This window comes from Amphiura filiformis, chromosome 1, assembly GCF_039555335.1.
Source record: "Amphiura filiformis chromosome 1, Afil_fr2py, whole genome shotgun sequence".
Lineage (NCBI taxonomy): Eukaryota > Metazoa > Echinodermata > Ophiuroidea > Amphilepidida > Amphiuridae > Amphiura > Amphiura filiformis.
The window spans coordinates 54040307-54066488 of record NC_092628.1 but is presented as its reverse complement, the minus strand read 5'-3'; the positions used below and the strand labels follow the sequence as shown (position 1 = coordinate 54066488).

The 26182-nt window shown below is 37.2% G+C and overlaps 1 protein-coding gene across 1 annotated transcript in view; it reads right to left on the bottom strand.

The window, feature by feature from the left end:
- Nucleotides 1–5646: 5646 nt before the first annotated feature.
- LOC140161686 (uncharacterized) overlaps nt 5647–26182 on the bottom strand; it is a 44050-nt gene continuing 23514 nt past the window's right edge. Inside the window, exons 6-11 of the mRNA XM_072184989.1 lie at nt 22922–23224; nt 17157–17447; nt 13936–14214; nt 9091–9402; nt 8317–8422; nt 5647–6613 (exon numbers count right to left, since the gene is read on the bottom strand). Of these exons, the coding sequence (XP_072041090.1) occupies nt 6217–6613; nt 8317–8422; nt 9091–9402; nt 13936–14214; nt 17157–17447; nt 22922–23224 (1688 nt within the window). The 3' untranslated portion in view covers nt 5647–6216. The remainder of the gene's footprint in view (nt 6614–8316; nt 8423–9090; nt 9403–13935; nt 14215–17156; nt 17448–22921; nt 23225–26182) is intronic.

Sequence of the window (26182 nt, the reverse complement as noted above, 5' to 3'; positions counted from 1 at the left end):
GAGCCTAGCGCCTTAGACCACTCGGCCTCTTGTCTGTATGGAATCCATTTGAAACTTATTTGAAGATATAATCGCAACTTCAACATAGGCCTACCACGTGACAAGCAAAAGCAGAAAACGTACCATATTTTGGAATTTTATTTGCCTAAAAACATTAATGTGTATTAATAGCGCTCAATTGTTGTTAATCCGACAATAAACATGATAAATGCGCGTCTATATGGACAATACATTATATCGGTTTTGACATGTGCTCGTACGGTGTCAGTATATTTCCACGGTCAGTAAAATACTATAGAGGAACCTACAATTTTTCTTGTATACACATTCGATGTTTTTATCAATTACATAAAAAATCCATTTTAGACCCCAAATGTTTTTTCAGGAAATAAAAGATTAGATTACCGTAAAAACGAAACAGTAATCTTTTGCCGGGTCTAATGTTATTTATACATAGAATTTTCAACGTTTTTTCTATCCTTATTCTTGCTCAATTAAAAAAATATTTTGGCGTATATAAACGACATCAATTAGGTATCACGAATCGTTATATATGATGTGCAGTTAATATTCATATTTTCTTTTATACAGAGGATGCTTCAGTTTTGACAGGAAAAATATTTTCTTGAAAACCCTCTCACTCGGTTATTTCAAAACGGTAACCACGCTTCCCTAGAATGTGCAATAATTTAGCATTTAAATTTTTCTTATTCTAACAGCAAGCGTTTCTAGAATGCAGTATGGCGAAATGTGGTGTTGGTTAGGGTAGCCTCTATGTTGCGCAGAATATTTGATGTTGAATATTTTTCATGACGTCATAAAGTATTCCACGTCGAATAAAAAAGATTTTATAAGCCTGGCGCAGTCCGGGCATACCGGCATTCATACTTGCGTATATGGCCATGTGTCATAAGTTGGGTAAGGCTGGCGTCGTAACATTTTTCTTCAAAAAATGAAATGATAATGATATTTTCAAAATGAAGGTGAATACTTACACCCTTCACCTAACGAACTATATAGGGTCGCGGATTGGCGGATACGGATTGGTGGAAACGGTGCCATAGAAAGTCTATGGAAAAAGTTTGATGACATACTTTTTTCCTCTTTCATGTTGAGTTAAAACTGAAATCCATGATTATTTCGTACCAATTTGATGTCAGTAATTGACAGTAGCAACAAAATAATTATGTGTAATTTCATCTCATTAATTGGACTGACCTCGAGTAAAAAAAAATTACCCACCAACTCTGTATAAAGGTATACATTAAAATTGAAATTAAAATTAAAATTGAAAAAGAAATTCGCTTCCGAAGGCGGCATAAAAAATTAGTCCAAATCGTCGTTCAGAAGACATGCACATGCATGGAGTACAAAAGAATCAATACCACGAACAGGTGATTGGTATTGTACTCACTAACATTTTACCATATTGGTAACGTGGGAGCCCGCTATCCATGTATAGAGGTCAGTGGTTTACATGCTCGCCCATGCCTTTTCTCATAAGCTTCAATGTAAAACAGTCTATTTTCAGAATTGCAAGCAAGTAGTCTAAAATAGACAAATAAAGAGATGTTGTATTCTTTCTGGCTTGGAATGATTATTTGTGACTGAAAGCAGTTACTGTTAAGTATTTAACCATCTAATTAGCACTAATTAAACCTTTTGGATAATTAATTAGATCTAGCTAATGATGAAGATTTTTGTATACATAGAAGCAAGCATCACACCCTATATAGAGTATATATTTTCTGGTGGGCCTTGTTTTGATCATCAGATTAAGAAAATACACTTGAAAAGAAATGACCACTCCCAAACTATGCCACATGTTCATTAAAAAGTTAATTGCTTTCTTATAGTACACCCTGAATATTGATTTCAGGTTTCGGTCAGTGTAATCTCTGTTCTTTTTGCTTTCAAGCAATGTATACTTCTACATACCTGTAATTGGTACATAAGATGTATAACAATTCATCTCAAAATTGGTGTTTTCAGCTATGAAAAAAGTACGGTATGTCACGAAAGAGAGTCTCAATCTTTGACACATGGCTACCTTCATATGAATTAACCTTTCGTGTTCGAATCAGCTTTTATCTTTGAGAATTGCATCTTCACCTGAATAGCATCTATAGTACGGGCCAAAACATGACTTGTTCTGGATGAGCATAAAACCATACCGATAACATTATGAGATCCTTAAGGCAGCTCTGTACTCTCAAACATAAATGTGGTAAACGTGCCATAACGTTGTAATTATTCACCCACAGGTGGGTGTTTGTTCCAGGTCTTCAAGTTGGCAGGTGAGGGTAGTGTGTCTTGGATTGGGTTGAGGTAAAATTTCAGCATCTCAGGTGACCAGGAGTAGAGGAGACTATTCCACCTTGTGTCCATGTGCATGGCTGTTTCCCATTCGAGGAAGCGACCTTGTTTTGCTATTCCATATAAAGAGACAAGTAGGGTGCTCTTCTGAGACATCTTTGGTAATGGATGATAGCATGCTCCTATGCTCTTGTTTAGACATATGCTCTTGGCGTTTCTGACCCTTGATAAAGCCCAGGCCCTGGCGACCATGTTGCCATCTGCATAGCTCGTTGATAAAAAGATGTCTTTCTCTTTTATGCAGCTCTTTCACACCATTCCACTGCACTGTTTCTTTCCTCTCTGTCTCTTCTCTTTGTGACCATAGATGAACTGTGACTCCTCGTCCACAGAGTATTTCATGATGTGGTACTTCACCACCTGCATACATTTGAAATGAGTTGTTAAAGCTTTCAGTTGGAGGCCCTTGTTATCTCTCTTTCTGTAGAGAATAGAGGTGTTGGCGCATTTCGGTAGGCCTACCCATCTCTTGAGGTAGCGTGTAGCCACAACTTGAAGATTTTGGGCGAATGACACTGGGAAGCAGTAGATGATGAATTCCCAAGATATCCTGCTCACAATGTGGTTTTCATATTATATCCACATCTTAGCGATACTGTTGACTTGTCATTGTTTACTCTCTCTCTAGGAGAGTCTTCCGTTTGGACTCAACACCATATCGGACTTCTTTGTCGTTCAGATCCTTGAATATCTCTTGATCGAGAAATCGCATGGATGATTGGTGGATAAACGGGATGTCCTTCCCACTGATGTGAAGTTGTGGGTCATATGGTGCATAGGTTGTTAATGTCCGTCCATAAAAGGATATTAGGCGGTACCAGCTTAAAACACACATATTTTATGTATAATTAATGGCTGGGGTATGAACGTTTGAACAGTATTTATTTTGGGACATTAGAGCTCATCAGACATATCGAATTGCATTCTGAATACGAAGAATGTCCTTCTGATATCAAATACACATTTTATGGCAAATCATTAAAAAATTGATATTTTTGATATTTAACAGTACTCAAAGTAAACTTTACAAATCTGATGATTTATACTTAAAGTGTATGTAGGTGGGATGAAAAGCCGACGATCAATTGAAAATTTTGACCTTTCGTATTGGAGATATGGATTTTTTTTCCCAAAACACAAAAAACAATTTGGTCTTTTTGGGAAAAAAATCCATATCTTCAATATGAAATGTCAAAATTTTCAATTGACCGTCGGCTTTTCCTTCCAGCTACATACACTTTAAAAATATGTCATTAGATTTATATAATTTACTTCGAGGACTGTTATATATCAAAAATTTGAAAAATATCAATTTTTATAATTTGTCATAAAATTTGTGTTATATTGTGATTTTCAAAAAATGAAAATTATTTGATATCAGAAAGACATGCTTCATATTCAGAATGCAATTCGATAGGTCTGAGGTGCTCTCATGTCCCACAAAAAATACTGTCGAAACGCAATAAACACTCATTCTAGATCCCTTAACAATTTTTGATTTTTTTTTAAATTCTCCCCTTTTTTCTGTCACCCTGGGTAAAAAATAGTCTATTGTTAACCCAATTTTTTTTCACCAACGCCTTCCGTCTACCGACGGCCTTACATGAACCGACGGCCATGACGAGCGGAGGGGCACCGGCCCCAATGGCCCCTCACTGGCTACGCCACTGAGTGTATGTAGCTGGGTGGAAAAGCCGACGCTCATTTGAATTTTTTTTCGTTTTGAAGATACACATTTTTTTTTACCTCAATTTCTTAGGTGTTTTGGGGAAAAATTCTAGCTTTCAACCAACCAACCAACCAACCAACCAAACCAAACACACAAACAAACAGAATCAAATATTCCGGAACTTATTATTATTATAATTATATATTTATTATGATTTGAGTATTTCCAAGTATTTCTAAATCAACAACAACAATCAACAACATATAATATATAATGTTTTGGTCATTATCTCAGAATGGATTTTATGACATGCCACCAATTTTGCTTTATTACATGAGCATGATGCTTGCATCACAATTAATATGCAAACCTGAGTCTGAGTATAACAATACACATTATGCTGATATAACGCGTTATTGATAGTTAAGCTAAAAAAAAAAGGTTTGTTTGTCCATATAGTCTTGCTTTTGTTTTAATTTTTTAATTTTTAGAGATATTGCACTTGAAACTGACAATTTGAAGACTGGTAAATAAGTCAAAACACACAGCACTTTACTGGTTTAACTCTTGAGATGGTTCTGCATGTTATACTGTTCATTTTCTTTACATTTTCTTTAAATTTATACTAACCACTGTTTTACTAGCACATTCAACACAAATTAAAAAAAAAAAAGACACGGTCGGGACCAGAGTACACGGTCGGTCGGACGTGAACAAACAAACAATTTTTTTTGGCCTTACGGACATTTGATATTAATTACGAGTAAGTATAATAAAAAAACAATCAATAGCTGTACATCATAGCTGCCATATACAGTATAATGAGATTTCTTTCATTAAAGCCACAATGTGCGATTCCGATTAGATTTTTTTTATCCTTTACCGTAAAAAACAAAACAAAAAAACCCACAATTTACTTACTTCTGAGTAAACACATTCATGATAAAAGGCTGTTAATGTTCATTCTTACATCTTAATGTAAAGGGTTAACAAAAATACCCACCTGAAATTACAAAACATTTGGTTGCATATAATTATGATGCTCATTTTGACGAAAAATTTGATGGAAATTCAAAAATGTGAAAGGAGGAAACATTTGGCTACCATCCCAAAGTTGTTCGTTTTCAAAACATTTTTTTTTTCAACATCTTAGCCAAACAATTTACCCAAAATATCCAAGTATATGGAAGAATTAAAAGATGACAGTTTATATTTTTATTCTATTACCTCCACGACCCATTATTCAAAATCGCGCACTGTGATTTGTTGGAACGCGTCACGTGAGAGCCCATTATTCTGCAATAATGGGTCGAGCGCCGTAACACATTCTACGCACAGCATTACGCTTGGTTACGCGTGCAATATTTCCGCGATACGCGTTGTCACTTACGCGTACGCGCTCCACCTTGAAGTAAACAACTTAAAATATTTGTGCCAAAAAAAGATATTTTCTCTTTAAATCGCACTATTTTCTGGTAATAGAATAGAAATAAAGGGTGCAGCATTATCTTTACACGCAAATAATGTGTCCTCGGCAGTAAAAACGTTTAAATAATGGGTTCGGCTGCGCCTCACCCATTATTTACGTTTTACTGCCTCGGACACATTATTTGGGTGTAAAGAATAAAGCATTACTCTTTATTTCTTAAATATAAGTGTAATTTTAAATGACGAACATCTAATAATGATGTACAAGATGACTTCACTTTCTTAATTTTGGATGAAGAAGATCTAACAATTTGCCAAATGTGCGATTTGATTAATGAAAAGCAAAAAGAAGTAAAGTGAATAAAACCTAGGCATCATTATGAATTGATAAATTGGTCGCTTTCATAGGTTGGATGTTGAAAAGTGCAACTTGTTTTTGGAAATGTTATTATTTTGGAAAAAAGAAAGAAAAGGATATTGAAATAAGACAACTTTGAATGGGTCACCAAGTGTTTCCACATTTCACATGTTTGTTTTGTTGAAAATCGTCGAAATGTTACGGGAGTGATTTTATGTGAACCATTTATTATGTTCACTGATGATCCTTACTATTTCAAATGTAACATTTTCGCCCGGGGACTTTTGTCAATTTGGAGGTGCGTCGCGGTCCCCTATGGCCACGGGCCTGCAAGTAGTGTTGTTGGTTGTAATTTACAGTAGCAAGTGGGATTAAAATTTTCAAATCAGGAAACATTAACATACGGGGAGCTAGTTTTACGATTGGTGTCACTTTTCTGCACCAAACCTTGATAGTCATGTTCTTTGTCCATGTTCGTTTTATTCAAACCCTGATACTCCGACTGATTCTTCTTTTCTGTTTCGCCCAAACCTTGATAATCATGTTCCGTGTCTATGTCCCCTGTATTTAATCCTTGGTAATCAGATTCTCTCTTAGTCTTCACGTCTTCATAATCCAACTCATCTCCTTCGTATTGCTTAGGTGTTTGTATTCCTTCCATTGCTAGATTCACTTCATATCCTGTCTCATTCTGTATCGCAGACTGTTGTGCGATTTGTGGATCTATTTCGTCGTAAGTTTCATTGGATGTTGGTGATGTCTGTGGAATGGATTGTTGACGTCTGAAAACATAGAAGAAAAGCCATGTAATTATTTTCATGAGAACAATATAAAAGACTCTTATTAACTCTCGGGATGTTTGCAATACTTTAAGCTTAGAGAATTGCCGGCTGGTTCAGCAATGCACAGTGTCAACAGCCAGTGTTATAAATATAAACTTAATACTCCGTTGGTGAGCGACGGGCGATTGGTATTTCACCGAACGCAAGAAAAGGAGGCCTACCGTATCTGATTGGCTAGAAATCGATCGCTTTGTCGCTCAGAGGTGTAGTACAAACTCAAAATGGATACATGTATTCAATTCGATTGAAATCCATATTCTATTATTGACGCAGATAAAGAAAGTCGATAAATGTACATTGTATACAGCAGCTGGATTTTACACGGGTTCCTTTGTATATTTCATTTCTCAAATAGTTGAATATATCTCAATTTTTACGTTGGATTTCAAAATCTTTACTTATAAAATGCAGTTAAAGATATCCACAGCAAACAGCAAGGCCCCGCTAATAAGTGTATTGCTTTTCGAGTTAGTGTACTGTAAACAAAGCCTGTGTTTTACCTGAAAACAAATCGAATTTTCTATAATAGTAACACCATATGTGGTACCGATCATGCGCAAATCGTAGAATAGAAACTAAGCGGCAGGCTCTATGGCAGGGCTATGTTATCTCATATCATGTAAATGGTATGCTTTAATAGCCTGAGTCGCTCGGCCTATCTCGAACAAAATCGCCATGCGAAGCTTTTGAAAACCGAGAGGATTCGCCGTACTATCACGGCAATTTTTGACACGAAGATATAGGGATGATGACGCAGTGCGATGAGGAGTTAAGAAAGTGTTGATAAAAAATGTAATAAATTTTTATTAATAAATTCCGCCACAAGTCTAGGAAGCATTTTGTTTGACTTTATTATGACATTGCCTCCTGGTCCTTGCATAGGAATTTATACTGCCAACTTGGTCACCTTACTGACACTACCACTCTATTTCACGGTAACCCGTGTTGGGTTTAACTTATTCCATAAGCTATTCTATATAGTTGTGCTTTGATAATAATTAGAGGGCACGGTGGTGCAGCGGTACGCGTATGGGCTGTTACACATCGGAGATTTGCGGGTTCGAACCTCGGCGGTGCCATCGTTCTGTGCAAGTGGAAAAGGTGCTTTATTGCACTTGCAATAAAAAAAAAAGGAAACTGCTAGGGGATAATTATATTCAAAGTGCTAAGATGAGTTGCACCACGTACGGATTAAATTGTTGCAGAGCGCTTCGAACAAGTTGGAAAGTTAGTAAAATAATGTTAGTAAAAGCCGACATTTATTTTATCTCAATTATTGTCATTGAAATGGCCTAATTTAGCACCCTAAGTTATTTCGTCCTTACACCTTCTGCGTCTGATCACATTATGATGTAACTACTTATTAATAATAGCTATTTGATACATCATGGAAATGATTGATGTGGCAGGTTTTAGTAATAAATTATGTAAATTACATTTTGGATTCACCCGGCCTTTGAGATTTTGCAAGATTTTAATACTCAAGGGGTAATCGTTGTCAGAAATTTTTGTAGTTACCCGGGAGGGGACATTCCCTACAAATGGGTAAAAGGGATGAATAGCCACATTGACTCCAGATGTCCACACATCCCCGTCATATCTTTTTAATCTTAAGGGAGAAGAATTCTTTTTACACTACTAACCTCCAAACAAAGAATAATATCAGAAGCACAATAAGTAATGTTATGGTCCCTGCTACTGCACCGGCTATAGCTGCTATTGGCGAGCTCGCTTCTTGTCCTGCTGAATCTAATTGCAAGGGGTAAATTAAGTCAGAAGTTTGAAACATATTATGGGCAAAGATCATTTTTGTACTTGTTATTTTAAATGTTTATCAAAAATGAACTGTCCAAGTCCTATATAGATCATTACGTGTTCTCTTCCAGTAAATACCGCTGTAATGTCTAAACAAAATCAGCAGTGGGAGGTAACCAATTAACGTGATTTGTGAAAAAGTAGGTGGATCCGGTATGTGTTCTCTATATGTGATGCGATCAAGAAAAATCAGTCGGAACTCGGAAATATTGACTTTGAGATATAGCCAAACAAAGGAAGGAAATATTTCCTTGGAAACTCTGTAATTGCTTATATCTGTGGAACTGGTTGTTCAATTTCAATGACGTTTTCTGCAAAATCCAGCTTTGTAAATGCTTTTTACTATCCTTTAAGAAACTGAAAATTTATTATTGCCGAGTTCCGACTGATTTTGCTTGATCGCATCACATATGAGTTTACTTAATCTGCCCCTTGAACTACTGGAAAATGTTTCTTTACAGTTTGGAAAAACTGAGAAACTCACATTGCATTGACATTTTACGAAACCATGAAAAAGTGTGATTGGTGTATATATACAAATTATAATTCGTACACATGCAAGCATGGCACACAAGTTGATATTACTGTCGCAGGAAACTTACCGGTACTGCTTGTACCATCTGTTACAATGGTAAGAGTGGTTGTGGGTCCATCACCAACAAACGTTTTGGCTGACACAACAAACGTGTAAGATATCTCCGGTGACAGATTAGTGAAGAATGCACTTGTTTTTGATGTATTTTCATTATCAGCAGTCTTCGTAAGGGTATGTGTTTCAGATAGTGAATATGAGTAGCCTGTTATGACGCCGTTTCGGTTTGTACATTCTGGTTCATTCCATATAAACCATGCAAACGTCAAGGTAGTATTTGAAATACTCGATCCTTCAAGACCAACAGGTGGACCGGTAGGCTCTAGAATAATCATTTAAAATATGATAAATTACGCATATCATACCTATTATTATGTTGAATACTAAAATGTATTTTAAAAGAAGACTGTATTTCATTATATACGAGGGGCAGTCAGTATGTTTTAAGAGTGGACTCGTGACGTCATATGTGGATTGTTTTCATGTCATTTCTCAATGATTACATAAACACTGTACCTTTGTCTTTCAAACAACACGTGTAAAAATTATATCATACACATGATTACGTAACAGCATTAGCATAAAATCAATATACTAGGGACACTGCCAAATCACGCAAAAAGGCGGGCCTTTTAAATTACAGCAAAGACACGTGTTTAAAATGTCCGAGAACAGAAAAAGTACAAGGGGCATGAGGCTAGTTTTTGGCAGCAATAAACACTAGGTCCTCAGTTTGCATTTGGTAAAATATAAGACTTGTCATTAAACTGTGGTGGAAATGGGACGTCTGGAAACTTCAACAACTTTAGGGCTTGAATGTAAGCAAAATTATTCTGCCAAAATGGCGTTAATGAAAAAGCAGTTATTACAAATGACATTAATTATCTCCAAAATGAAACAGACTAAAATATAATGACTGGTCACGTGTGAGAGCTAGTACTCAGTGCGATGATAACTGGTGCAAATCAAACAATAATCTGCGCATGCGTAGGTAGGATGACCGATACAACATGGTGGAAATGCACAAAAATGGCAAAATTCCATGTAAATAGGGCCTAAAATATTACAAAATGCTATGAAATTTTATATTTAAATATTTATATGAATTTTTATGGATGATCTCAATCTGAAATGAACAGAAAAGTTTTTAAAATAAATATCTTATTAAAACGATGGCCTCTCTCTCTGTACCACTACTTTTTGTATAAATGTAACAATGGTAGAATAACAGTTATATATTAATCACGGATTCAAATATTTTCTAGGGAGACTCCCGTTTTAATTTTTGGAGATTAGTCAACAGAACTGGCCAAAAAAAATAAATTTCCACGTTTGCTATTTTTGGCAATATCAAGATTTGTATAGAAAGAAAAGCCTTGTTTTTGTCAAAAATAAGACATATTTGGCCATGCATTTTAAACAAACTAAAACCTTTACAGCCCAACAAACATGGTTTAATGAACTGGTAGTTTGTGTGCTATTACTGTTCCAAAAGGCAGCATTCTCCATTCTTTAATTCCCGAGAAAATATAAAATATACAACAATACCTCATTTCAGCCTCTTATTTCCCTTAACAAAAACGACTCAATTTCACCAGTGACTCTAGACCATTGATTTTATGCTAATGCTGTTACGTAATCATGTGTGTAATATAATTTTTGCATGTGTTGTTTGAAAGACAAAGGTACAGTGTTTATGTAATCATTGAGAAATGCCACGAAAACAATCCACATATCATGTCACGAGTCCACTCTTAAAACATACTGACTGCCCCTCGTATAATAGCATGCGAAGGGTGGTCAGTATAGTATATAACGAAAGTTGAGCTTTGCCCTTATATTTGAATCATGTTCATGCTTGGACTCTGACTCTGAAACCACCCCTGTATAAATGATACCACATAGAGACTGCACAAAAAGTATACGCTTATAGCTTCAGAACTAAAATTGTATTCACAATGTTTTAACATAGAACGAAGTTTGGTGTTTTTACGCGCATTTTATACCCCATTTGTCGTTCAATGTCGTTCAATATTAACAACACAGTAGTGCTGCTAAAGTAAAATACCCGAATTTAAAAGTTGCAGTTTTCAGCGGTCAATGGTTATTATGCAAGCATTGTAGCACGCAAAGCCTGCCCGTATCTTCGCGCTGACAAATAACTGCAACTTTTAAATTCGGGTATTTTATTTTTTTCAAAATACTGCTGTGTTTTTAATATTAAACGTACTTGGACAAATGCGCGTAAATACACCATCCTTTGTTCTATGTCAAAACATTGTGCGTTATTTGTGTGCAGTCTTTACCTGCTTACGTTTAGCATACAATATAAGTAGTCTACTACAGTAAAGGCTAAAGAAACTGAATCTATCTACGCATCCATCTACGAAAACAAATGATCTCATATCCATCTCATACAGCAGAACTGAACTTCTATAGAACTTAATAAATATGACCAACAAACAGTTCCTCATCTCCCAAATGAACTTTGGAATCATCTTAAGAACTTGGTATAGCCATGCAACCGCTGTCGAATACCTCGCGAGAAAAGAGGTGGGGGTTGAAGGAAGGTCCATCCCAGGAAAAAACCTCAAACTTTTCGTTAACAAAACCACACTTGGTACATACAGGAAACACAACTTCTAAGTTCCCCCCTAATACTTTTTTATAATAAGTCGAAAAATATTTTATAAAATGTAAAATTTTAAAAAGATATGCATAGCCATGTTTGTTTTAACCATGTGGACCAATTTATAGCGTCACATATCATTGCGTTCAGTCACAATGGTTAATTATGTAAGAAAAGAGCCCTGAGCCCATAGCACAAGTTGTAAGTTCCCCCTAAATACTTTTTTAAATAAATCGAAAAATATTTGACAAAATGCAAACTTGTAAAAAGACATGTGTAGCCTTATTTGCTTTACACCTATGGAACAAATTTTAGCGTCACACGTCATTGCGTTCAGTCACAATGGTTCATTATGTAAAAAAAAGAGACCGTTTTAAACTGTGTTAAAAGTTGCATTTGAGTCCATAGGAGTCAACTCTCAAACAATTCAGCAGGCCATTTTTCCTATACCTTTTTACAGTTACAGTTTACAATTTGCCAGTAGCGTATACGCGAACGCAAGTTATTGGAAGCGCGTATACGCGATACGCGTCAGAAATTTGCCATACTTGGAACTTGTGGAATCTTTATGTGAATCAAATGCCACAATTCCACCTAAAATGTATCCAGAATAAAATATACATACTGATTAATGTCAGTCAATGTCTCATCACTTAACCTTGAAATATTCAAAGTGGCTGCCACTGTTCCGGTAAAAAATCACTATTTTTTCAATCATTTTTAACCGGAACAGTGCAAATGACAGCAATTTTGAATATTTCAAGGTCAAGTGATAAAGCATTGGCTGAAGTTAATCTTTTGGTATATTTTGCTGATATATTTTAGGTGAAAATGGTGGCATTCACTACACATAAAGATGCCAAAGCATTATTTTTTTCAACGATTTTTAACTTGTATAGTGCAAATGGCAGCCATTTTAAATATTTCATGGTCAAGTGATGAGACATTGACTGAAGTTAATCTGTTTGTATATTTTGCTTGTACACTTTAGGCAAAAATGGTGACATTTGCTTCACACAAAGATGTCAAAACACTATTTTATCAATGCTTTTTATCAGGAACAATGCAAATGGCAGCCATTTTGAATATTTCAAGATCTAGTGATAACAGATTTACTGAAGTTACGACCGAAAATTTGAGGTATGTCTAATCTTGTGTTGAGATCAAAAGTTTAAAATCATAAATTATGATGTCTACCAACACAGATGAACTTTCATGCTAGATTTACTGAAGTTAAACTGTTTGTATATTGCTTATACATTTTATGCGAAAATGATGGCATTTGCTTCACATTTGCTTATACATTTTATGCGAAAATGATGGCATTTGCTTCACATGAAGATGTCAAAACATTGTTTTTTCAACGATTTTTAACCTGTACAGTGCAAATAGCAGCCATTTTGAATATTTCAAGATATAGTGATGATACATTGACTGAAGTTAATCTGTTTGTATATTTTGTGTATACATTTTAGGCGAAACTGGTGGCATTTGCTTCACATAAGATGTCAAAACACTATTTTTTCAATGATTTTAAACCGGAACAATGCAAAGGGCAGCCATTTTGATTATTTCAAGATCAAGTGATGAGACATTGACTGAAGTTTGTATATTTTACTTATATCTGGATACATTTTAGGCAAAATGGTGGCATTTGATTCATATAAAGATGTCACAACATGGAATTTTTTGTACACGTGGCTATTTTGGGCGCCATCTTTGATTCAGGAAAACAATTGAGGTGGCCCGTGGGTTATTTTTGATCATATCAACCGAAGCAACATATGTATCAAGTGTGGTTTTCGTAACGAAAAGTGTTCGTTTTTTCTGTGATGGACCTGCCTATTGTAGACATAAATTCAAAGACAAATGTGATATAATTGACTCATTGGATCATGCTTCAAAATAATGTTCCTTCCATCAGGAAAATACCTACTTCTATACCACAACATGAAAATCGAGAGCACATCAGACATATCGTATTGCACTCGGAATACGAGGAATGTCCTTCTGATATCAAATAATTTTGACTTTCTGAAATTGGCGATATAATTCGCATTTTATGGCATATGTTAAGACCAAACTTACTAAATGAGGTATCGTCACGTGTAAGTCAGCGGCTGTGGTAAGCTCTAAAAATGAACATTGAGATTTAACTCACCCAACAAACAAACAAACAAATAAGCAGACAAACAAACAAAAATAAATCCCCAACCGTTCTCTTACTTTCTTCATTTGTTATTCCGATCTCCGTTTTTACACTACCGCCAGCGATTATGCGTACTTCATAAGTAGAATGTGGAAGCAATTTCGTCAACGTAATTGACGTTCCAGACTCAGAATCCGCGTAAGTTTCAAACTCGTTATCTACACTTCGGCATTGGTCTCTTCGAGTGAGTCGATACTCGATTTGGTATATCAAGCTGTCTGTGCATGACTCTGTAGGATACTCCCAAGATACTTTAAGCTTGGTAGATGATAAAGCGGTGACAGCTAAGTTTACGACTGGACAAATTCAAGATAAGTTTCGAGAAATGTGACAAAATATTCATGTTAATTCGTCGCTCTCATCACGTACTGTAAATCTAACATTTTTACTTTTTAGAGATATTTGGCATATGTATGCTATGTACTACAATTGCACCAAAATTTTAAAACTAAATGGGCTAATTAGTAAGATATTAATTAGGTAATTACGTTATAATATGTTCAAATTTTAAAATGTTGTCGTATCGATTAATTCAATTGCTGTATTCTCATGTAAGCATTTTCACATAGTGTTGCATCTGCGTCGTATTCGCAAAATCCGGACAAGATCACCCACAACATGAAACCAATGCATTAAGAAAGATTTTCAATTGCGATTTTTTCGGAAACTGTATTTCGTGCAGTAAACTAACAGTGCAGTAAATCAAGAGACAAAACGGAGAGGAAGTGAAAGAGAAGAGGAACATAAAGAGCCATACAGTAAGCCAAAAAATTAAGGTACCAGTTGTGTTCACCCGTGTATGTCATCAATAAAGACAAATGTGTCCAAATTAAAACAAGCAGCCAATGTCTGTACTCTTTAGCTCTGATTTAAGACCTTAATTGGTTGAGAATTAAAGAAACGGTAGTTCAAAACCTGATGAAGATACGAAATAAAAAGTTGCACTTTTGTGTTCTAATCAATGAAAGCACGACGCTAGTTTTTCGTGCTAATCAATGAAAGCACAGCGCTAGTTATGTTGTTCGCGAACGCTTTGTGTACAAATCAATAGGGCATGCAATGTGGCAAACTGCAACTTTTAAATTAGCATCTTCCTTGGGATTTTAGATCGTCGTGTCTTTATTTTGTAAACAATGTCAACGAATGAGGTCTTAAATTCGAGCTAAAAGATGTAGCTATTGGCTGTTGGTTCCAATTATTACATATCTGCCTTTGTTTAAGATATACAGGGTGTTTCTCGTATGCTGTGACATTCAAGCACAAAGACTTGTACTAAGACTAATTTCAGTTATTCATTCTAGTGTTTGGAAAAGACATGTTTCATTCTTTTAACCAACCATTTAATTAAAGTAACACAAAAAAGGGAAATTAGAGCAACATTTCGGCATATACTCAAGATTTTGAATGCTTAGGCTTGTTCCAAGTCTTAGATTTTTTTTATTCGATTGTCAGAAAAAATGCCGAAAATGCATGTTTTTAGTTCTTTTTTCAAGAAATTAGTAAAAAAGTGAGCTTTTTCTTTTATCTCCAGCTTATAGGACTAAATGAATGATTAGGATTGTGCTATGTTTTATTTGGCAGAACTTGATAAATATTTTTTTAATCCCAAAAATCAATGCTGCATTTTTCTGGAATAGCGAGTAAGGACTACAATGACCATCAGAATAATTTTGCTTGTATGGTTTATCAGAGCTACACATCAATGGCTCAATTATGAATCAAAATTGAGAATCGACTGGTCGTCATGTCCGTGCGCAGAATTGGGCATGATTAGGGGAGAATTAATTCTGATTTAGGAGACATGTCGCAGGACTCGATTTTCTGATTCTCGCCGAATTTGAAGCCATGCACATGGATAATGACCACAGCGCTAATTATGTTGTTCGCGAACGCTTTGTGTACAAATCAATAGGGCATGCAATGTGGCAAACTGCAACTTTTAAATTAGCATCTTCCTTGGGATTTTAGATCGTCGTGTCTTTATTTTGTAAACAATGTCAACGAATGAGGTCTTAAATTCGAGCTAAAAGATGTAGCTATTGGCTGTTGGTTCCAATTATTACATATCTGCCTTTGTTTAAGATATACAGAGGGTGAATGTAACAGGTACCTTAATTTTTTGGCTTACTGTATAACAAGATTTAAAGGCACAGACAAACGAGTTCATATTATTAATTATTGGGTGAAGCGGAGACATGTTATGGGAATTACCATGCGTGAATTGCCATACTGGATGAAGTCGAAATTATTGTTATATTTTAAAAATAATATTTGTAGACATGATCACAATTTACCGCAAAAACAGCAATAGAATGATAAAAAGAGCGTTATTTTGGCCAAAAAACACTACTGTGTTGCTAATACTGAACGGCATTGGACTTGTGGGATATCAAAATGCACATAAATACACCATCGTTCTTTCTATGTTAAATTATTGTGAATACGATTATTAGTTCTGAAGCGTATATTTATAATGGTTACGTCACTCTTTGTGAAGACTTTATAGACAATTAAGGTTTGCACATTGGGCTCCCAAAATTTGACATGTGTAGGGGGGGGGGGAGAATATCTTTGGCAGGCCAGGAAGGGGCATGGAAATTTTTGCAGGTCGATAGAGAGGAGGATGGAAGGCATTTTTTTGTCAGGCCATTTGAAATTTAGACCGCTCCGGACAGATAAGTATTGCAGTTTTTGTCCTGGGGGGGCACTCAACTTTGGAGGTGACGCGTATGTAGGGCTGTTAAGACCCCCTTTTCAGCATCGCTGTCACCCAAAGACCCCATATTTTTTACGACCACATGCTCGCTCCGCGCTCTGTCACCCGAAGACCCCTATTTTTCCATTTGATCTGTCACCCAAAGACCCTTACAAGTTCAATTTGAACAGCAACTTTCATTTATCACTGATTTTGTTACTTATTTTGAAAAAATAAAGAAATTTGAAGCCATTTAGAACTAGAAATTCGATTTTCGAGGTTTTTGTTGCGCTATTTTGGTTCTCACCCAAAGATTCCATTTAAAAAAAAGGTCATGTTCTCACCCAATGACCCCATATTTTTTACATTTTGCTCTCACCGAATGCCAAAAATCATGCTCTCACCCAATGACCCCATATTTTTTACATGTTGCTCTCACCGAATGCCCCTTAGTGCGAAAGCGCCAGCCCTACACCTATATCCATTTCAAATTGAAGTGCCCCCCCCCGGGGTTTTTGTACAGCACCTTAATCATAATCATACCTGAAGTAGCTGTTATTGCTTCAGTGATATCACTGAATGGTGCCAGATTTCCCTGTGGGCCTGCGCTTACTTTAAATTGATACCTCATGCATTGCAACAATCCACTTTCAAACGTTATCTGCATGTTAGTTGTGTTGGCCTGCATAATGACACCATTGTCATCAATCAGTTGGTAATAGTATCCTGTTATCACACCATGTCTACTACCACATGGGACCTCATCCCAAGAGAAGCTGAGGCTATCCACATCAGAAGATATGAGTTTAACGTTAGATGGTGCTGCACTTGGTCCTGAAAAAAAGATTAAAATAAGGAGCTGTTTTTGTCCATAATTGAGTAACGTAGTAATACTGTAAAGGACTTCAAACCTTTGTCAATTTAGTTTATTCAGTTTAGCTATTAACTTGATTGATGGCAACATGTGCCAAACATTTTTGAACATGCTTTGCCACGTTTGAGTGCAAGCAGTAATTCAAATGTAGTCAAGTTAGCTCAATCGTTAAGGCGTTCGACTATAGTGCGAGAGGTTGCGGGTTCGAACCCTGGTGGTGCCAATATGCTCTCGTGGAAAAATTGAGTTAGCTTGAAATTCCCCTGGACAAGGAACTTGCTGCTAATTGTCTCGTTGTAACCCGCACGAAACTCGGGGAGCTGATCCTGGTTGCGATGGTTAATTGTAGAATGTATAGGGTGTGCGCTCTTATAGCAGCGAAATCCCTGATTTGTTGTTAAATGGTTTATGGAATCATGTGGGCCGTAGTGGTCAGCGACAAATTGTAAAGTGTGCTCAGGCTTGTGGATCAACGTCTAGGCGTTGTGCCTGTGCGTAGCGCACTATAAATCACTGCGCCTTTTTCTTTCTTAACATAATAAACACGTTGCAGTCACTTACACATTAACACTTTATAAATCTATTGATCAAAAAATCCCTTAAAAAGGGATGAGCAGCGACAAAGTTCATCATTTGGCTATGTGGGGCCGGTACGGGAACAAATTTAAAGTAATCGTTGTTGCACGAAACCACTGATGTGTGAAGTTTTCTGTGATATCATCATTGTAGTAATACCCTCAGCTCGCAGCAAACACGCACCCCACTCCGCATCCACATCCACACACACCCCACACACCCAACAAAGGCGTGGACCGTTGACACATCCCGACAAACACTGACTTACACGTACTAATAGGCCTATTCTTTTCACAACAGTAAGAAAAATAAGGTTTTATGTTCAGATGCAAAATGTATTGATATGTGAATATTATGTTGTAGAAAAATTCCAACTTGAAGTATATTAATGAGGAGTAAATGTCCAATCCAATTTTATTGGGCCCCCATGAGCCAAATGGATCAGGGTCTAATGTCAATATCCCGGGGTCAATATTTCGAACGACAGTACAAGCCCCGGGTGTACAAGCTAACTATAATTTATATAGATATAAAGGATTTCATGATTTTTTCTGGTAGTCAAACCATACAGTAGTCATATTTTGGATCCTTGAAACCATTCAGCATGTTCAGAAAGGCGCATATTTTTCACCAAGACTTTCTTGCCATGTTTAATAGACAAAAACACACTTAGTGTTCCTTTTAGCAATATGGCTATTATAGTAGGCTAATATATAGCAATCATTCATACCCTTAGTTGTGATGCAATTCAATAGGCCTTTAACACCCTAGCCATAATGTGAAAGACAGATGAATCATATTGCATGAAACACATCTTATCTTCTCTGTAACGAATTTATCTTAATTGATCTTGAACCAATTATGCTATACACAGCATGACCCTGAGGAAACAATCACATCATGATACAGACCATTCAAAGCACGCTTAAGTTATTAAAAACATTTTCTAAAGGGTGTCACAAAAATGTTGTCACAGAGATCGTACAGTCTCCTTATCAGTCGGTTTATATCGTGCTGTTTTTGATAGTGGCAAATACAGAGCGGGGATGAGACTAACCTGTATTTTTGGGTTCATTTTAAGCTCATTTATCGCGTGTTTGTTCGATGGTGTATCAAAGAAAGTCACGGAGAACCACCATTCGTCTGTAGGTGAAATTAAATAGGGAGCGTGCCTGGGGGCGCTGCCCCAAAAACCGTATAGCCCTCTTCCTGCTGTATGAAAAAGGGATGCTTATCCAGGTCCAATTACCAGTGATTACCCCCTTTAGCCATATTCACTCCCAGCTGGTCAAGCCCACTCCAATGATAAACCACAGTAGACAAGCCAAAGGATAGAAAATTCTTATGTAATAATGGTATTATTATAGTATTATGGAATCTGTTGGCACACTTTTCACACCATGTTGATGGCTATATAATAGGGCATCAGCAGGGGATAATAATGGATAGATTGGATAGTGGTTTTGATAATAATTCCTTTTTCGTAGAGCAACCAGAATACACATGCGTTAAAATCCGTTAACAAGTGCAACCATTTTTCAATTGTTGACCTATGCGGAGCACAAAATGTGTCCTTGGCCTTTGACCTTTCGCCTATAATAATTTTACGTCAGCCGCACTCCCCCATCGGGCTCCTTCAGAATGGACAAAATATTCAAATTTGGGCGAACAAAACCGTGCAGATTTTTTTTTTATGAACGGCCCAATCCCTTTCAAAAATATGGTTCCGCCCTAAACTGTACTATATAGAATTATTAGCAATCCGCTCAATTATATTTTCGCCAGGCCCATTGATATATATCTCGCACTGTTCTCTTAAAATTATTAGGATTTGAAAATATGTATAGGGAGTGGCAAGACAAAATGAACCGTTCAAGCAATGCAGTATTTTACACTCTCTGCTGTTCTCTCTCGCTCTCTCTTCTCTGTCCATGTGGAAAGTTTAATAATAGTAAAATGATGTCTACCCAGGGAACTTTATTATCGGGAATTGCCTGTCACACATGATCGCACACAAGGTCGTAGGCAAATGGTCGGACCTCATCTGCCCAGAACATGTTGACCCAGGTCAGCATACCGCCATATCCTTCCCGACATGCTTAGTAGCCAAGTCAATAGAAGAGTGGATCCACACACTAGGTACATATTTAAATTTGGCTACATTTTATTATACGATAAATACAAATTTATTAAACATGGTAACAAATATTCTCTAGCAAATCGGTTATACGATGGAACTGGTAGGCTTTTATAAATTCGGGATATTAAATATCTTCATGACCAGCCAGATCTGCGCATGGTCAAAGACGAGGATAGACGAGTATCAGACTGACGCAAACTGGCTTAGTCTCCACATCAGCCAGTTTGGTTCCGCCCCCTCCACAGGGAGCGTAACCTGTGTAGGAGACTCGGTCGGTTCCGGTCGGACCTCATCTCTCCACATCGATTGAAAAAATGTGATCTATAATCCCCGACATTGCTCTTATGGACTCACATCCACCTGGTCTACCGTCGTTTTATCTTTTCAGTTTCTGTTTCCGTATCCATATACGTTTTTGTAAGTCATTGTTATTCTGAAGTGGTAGTCTCCCAGGTGTGACCAATCTTTTATTCTAGCCTTTGAAGCTCGTGAATTTCAGTTTTCGTTTTGGTAAGTTATATTGATTTTTGACATAAAACCTTGAGATATGCGGTTGGGTGCTAATCTAGACAAATTTTACGGTCCTAAATTCGCGGTAAATTGTACGGCTTCAATTGACTTGTGTTTGGTGTATATGCACTAACGCCTAGACGTAAGTAGCTCGTAAAAATAGTCTTGCATTGAAATATATACTAACCATGTTGCCAAGTTATAAGCAAAAGTCTCTCATATTGGCGATGAAACGAGCGTCTAAAATAGTCAAATATCTCCCAATGAGGCGCGTACAAGTGGTGATTTGGTAATTATGTTTTATATTGAAATGCAATACAAAAGAATTGCATTGGAGCGAAGATGTATTCTATTCATTCGTACCAATGGCAAGCTAATCTGATAATTGGTTGGGCCTATATGCAAGACTCGGGTTTATTTTAAATGTTTATTTTTGCAGAGCTTATTTTCAGTCATGGATCATACTGATAAATTTCGCAAGGGGGGAGGGAGGGAGGGAGTGAGGGAGAGAGATACTTGAGACTGAACAAATGAGAGTGGGAGGGGTGAGGAAGAAAGAGAGGAGAGGGAGAGACGGACAAACTAGAAAGAGAAGAACTCGAGAGGAGAGAGTAGGGACCGGGGAGGGAGTGGGGGAGACTGCTCATGGGGGTGGGGGGGGGGACAGGAGGAAGCAAAAGAGGGTGATGGACATTGATACGAGGGAAGGGCGAGTGCATTGGGGTGCAACAGGCTCATAATCGGACCTTTTGTGATTTAAGGGCTTATTTTCAACGTTTTTATAGAAAAACGTGGACTTTGTCATTCGGATTGGCATGCATTTTGTCAAATTAATGTAGATCAATTTAAAAATGTCAGACGAGAGGGCGCTAGACCATTAAAAACACCGGTGTTAACACCGGTGTTTCATAATCTTGTCTCTCCCGCTTTTATTAACATAGGCATCCCCTCTATTGAAATAACCTGATTGGTACTTCAAAGTTAACAATGAAGTCAGATTACAGTAAACTTACTGAATCCCCTGCGTTTTCGTATCTGAACAATAGACTTACGGAAACTGAAAAGATAAAAAGACCCCTAGTATAACTATAGTATACATGACCCAGTGTCCTAATCCTTTGTACATGTACATTAGACAAGCATTATTTTTGTAAATTAAATCAAATACTGGAACTAAAATTTGCAACTCACTTTGCTACGTTGCGTCCGAAAGCATCGGACTTCGTCAGGCATCTGATTGAAGATGTTGTGATGACGTCAGATGTTGTGACGTCAGACGGCGAGGAATGTCTCGTAACGCCGGATCCCATGCATGTGACAACTGGAAGCGGAGTCCCCCTTTTCTGTTAATGGCGGGCTCCTCCACTCTCTCCCATATGGATTCTCTGACTTCTCGCTCAAACCACTTCTCCTCCTTATCTGGATAACCGCTTCCTCAGGGTTGAAGAAATGTTCAGTTTTCTTGTTGCAGTGGTTGTAAACCGCTGAGTTTTGGGCTTCGCTGGAGCTAGGGTGCCTGTGTTGGTTCAATCGCGCTCGTAGAGATTGTTTTGTCTCGCCTACATATGAGTCACCACAGTCCGGGGCAGCACAGGTAATGCCATAAACTAGATTGCACTTTTTATCTCTGGGGGGTTTGTCCTTAACATGCACAAGCTTCCCCCGTAGGATGTTAGTAGGTTTGAAGCACGTAGTAATGCCGAAGGACTTGAAAGAGTTCTTAAGCCTTTCAGATAATCCAGCGATGTATGGGATGGTTACCTGTGTGCGATTGTCATGGTTTACCTCTCCTGTGGTGGATTTAGTGGAGTCTTTGGTTTTGTTCGCTTTGGTAAACGCCCAACCGGGGTATCCGCAATTTCCAAGGGCTTTGTGTAAGTGATCTTTTTCCTCCGGAATGTCCTCAGAATTGCTAATGACAGTGTCCGCACGGTATTGCATGTGTCCGCACGGTAATGACAGTGTCCGCACGGTCCCATGCATGGGACCCGGCGTTACAAGACATTCCTCGCCGTCTGACGTCACAACATCTGACGTCATCACAACATCTTCAATCAGATGCCTGACGAAGTCCGATGCTTTCGGACGCAACGTAGCAAAGTGAGTTGCAAATTTTAGTTCCAGTATTTGATTTAATTTACAAAAATAATGTTTTGAACTACTGGATTAATAATCTACACCAAGATATTAGACAAGCATGTTACTCACCCCCTTGGGAGGATGTTGTCATCAGAATTGACGCCTCAATTCCTTCTCCAAAATCATTGACAGCACGCACGTAAACCTCGTAAGTTGAGAAAGGTAGCAAATTTCTTATAGTTGCACTCAATGTTGTAAAATCTCCTGCAGATAATCGATCGCTATCTGTAATGGACTGACATTGGTCTCTATTAACCAATCGGTATTCTACTATGTATCTGTCTACAGGACAATGAGTGGTTGGAGCCTGCCACTGGATAGTAATATCCGTCTCTCCAGGATTTGCGGTGTGTATCATTATCAGATCAGGGGCTGAGAAAAGTTAAAGCAAGCACGAAGAAGAGATACACCCGTCAATATAATTGAATATATGAATACAAAACCCACCCAAGTCCATGGAATGTGATTTTGAGAAAACTCAAAGACAAATCGTCGGCAGAGTGCTACACTATTGTAAGTGACATTTTTGGCGAAAATAAATGAGATTTTGACGAATTATGGAAGTCCGTATAAAAACACACATTTTAAACCAGGTTTTAAGTTTCAAAATTGCTTAATTATTTTTTAATTAATAAAATAAAATATCCTAACTGCAATGCAATTTTAATTAATGCATGCAAGACTATCATATGTGCCACTTACGATAGTCTTGCACGCTAATTTTGTTTTTCATTTGCTGCAAGACCATCGTATGTGCCACATACGCTACTTTATTGGGCCTAAACAACAAAATCACGGTATGCTACACCATCGTGCAAAACAGACTCTAACAGATCACTGGCTGTGACGCTGACGGCTGCATGCGTTGTCATCATGCTGGCTAAGTTCATAGCTCCCATGACTGGTAATAGAGACGATAAATCGGGTGTTTTTATATTTAGATTCAGTAATAAATCTTGAGAGATAACATTACGGCAAAAGGTGTCTTGCTATTGTAAATATTATGTGCCAAAATAAATTAACACTTGTTAAGAAACATAAAATGACAAAATATTGGACATTTGAGCCGATATTACGCATATCCTAATTTAGCAATGAATGCTACACTATAGTATGTGGCACATACGATAGTGTTGCATTTTACACTCATTTCTATTTGAGTGCAAAGTGTGGCACTTAGGACATCTAAATCAGTAAATAATTCATCGATTTATTAACTTTAATACCATTTATATGGTTTATATTATTAAAATCAAATTGTTTTACATTATCATGTCATTTTATGGCTACTAAAACAAACGGCTACACCAAACACAAATATGCTCCTCCTGTAAAACTGTCCAAACTGCACTAACGATAGTGTAGCACTCTGCCGACGAAATGTGGATTTAAATTGGTTTGAGACAGAGTAAACCTATCATAATTGGTACCATCTATAGACCCCCAGAAGAAAAAGTTGAATATATAGATAGGCTTAAGGACCATCTCAGTAATGTAACTGACGCAGCTGGTAGTAATGATATCATAGTTACAGGTGATTTTAATCTTGATCTTCACAAACCCGAGACAGCAAAGACCATGAAGCAAATATTTCAGATGCATAATGTGATAGACACTCCAACACGTATAACTGAGAAAAGTGCCACTTGTATTGACTTAATTCTAATATCAAATGATAGCAAACTGTATACATCTGGTAATATACCAGTTGGCTTTAGTGATCACAATCTGGTGTATATGACATACAAATCTCGCCCTGTAAAAGCGAAACCTAAGATCCTAAAAACCAGGTCGTACCGTAAGTTTGATAACAGTTTGTTTCATGATGATCTTAATAACACTGATTGGAATTTTGTTTTTCAGGCTGATAACCCTGAGATTGCTTGGTGTTGTTTTAAAGAGAAATTTAAACAGATTTCAGATAAGCATGCACCCCTAGTTGAGGTACGTGTGAAGGGGAACCAGCCTTCATGGTTCAATGAAGATATTTTGTCAATGTGTAAAGACCGGGATTACTACAAAGGTAAGGGACAAAAATCTGGTAGTGCCAAGGACTGGGAATTGTATCGTAATATCAGAAACCAGACTACAAATATGATCAAACAGGTTAAAAAAACATATTATACAGAGACCATCAAGGAAAATAAGGATGACAGCAAACAGCTATGGAAAACCATCAAAACCCTATTACCATCCAAGGTGCATGGTAAAATCAGTGAAATCAATGTTGATGGTAAACAAGTATGTGACCCCAAGCAAATTGCTGACACCTTTAATGGTTTTTTTGTCCAAATTGGTCAGAAGTTGGCCCAAAGGTTTGAAGGTAGTAAAGAATGTGAACTTCCCAGCTACAGCGGGGAACCCCTTCAATTTATTGATATTGAGGAAGAGTTTGTCCAGAAACAATTATCTGCCCTTTGTATTAACAAAGCCACTGGGCTTGATGGTTTAAGCTCTAGATTGTTGAAAGAGGGTGCTGCCCATATTGCTAAACCGCTCACTCATATAATGAACCTCACCATCTCCACAGGTATTATTCCTTCAGAATGGAAACAAGCCATTGTTACTCCCATTTTTAAAGATGGTCTCAAGACCGAGTGTGGGAATTATAGACCAATATCTGTGCTGCCGGTTGTCTCCAAAATTCTTGAGAGGGCTATTCACAAGCAGGTTTATAATCACTTACTCTCAAAAGGGCTTCTTTCAAACATGCAATCAGGTTTCCGTCCCCAACATTCAACCCTTACATGTATAACAGATGTGACCGACTACCTTCTTAATAACATGGACAATGGTGAGTTTACAGGTGCTGTCATGCTTGACCTGAAAAAGGCGTTTGACACCGTCAATTATGAGGTGCTTCTGTCAAAACTAAATCACCTTGGCATTATGGGTAAAGAATGGGACTGGTTTTCAAATTACTTGAGTAATAGGCAGCAGTGCACGAGCATTGATGGTGTCCACTCAGAACCTATGCAGGTGACAGTTGGTGTGCCTCAGGGCAGTATTTTAGGCCCACTCCTTTTTATTGCATTTATTAATGACATGCCTGGTGTTCTTTCCAAAAGCAAGGTTGTACTATATGCAGACGACACAGCCATCATGTACAACTCTAACTCCAGGGATGACATTGAAGATGTTCTTAATGAGGAACTTGCACTGGTCGCTGAGTGGATGCATGTCAATAAATTGACTGTTAATGCCTCAAAAACAAAGGTAATGCTGTTTGGCTCACAGCGTAAGTTGAAAAACTCTGTTCTTAACATCAAACTGAACAATGTAAAATTAGAACATGTACATGTTTTCAAATACTTCGGCATGTGGTTTGAC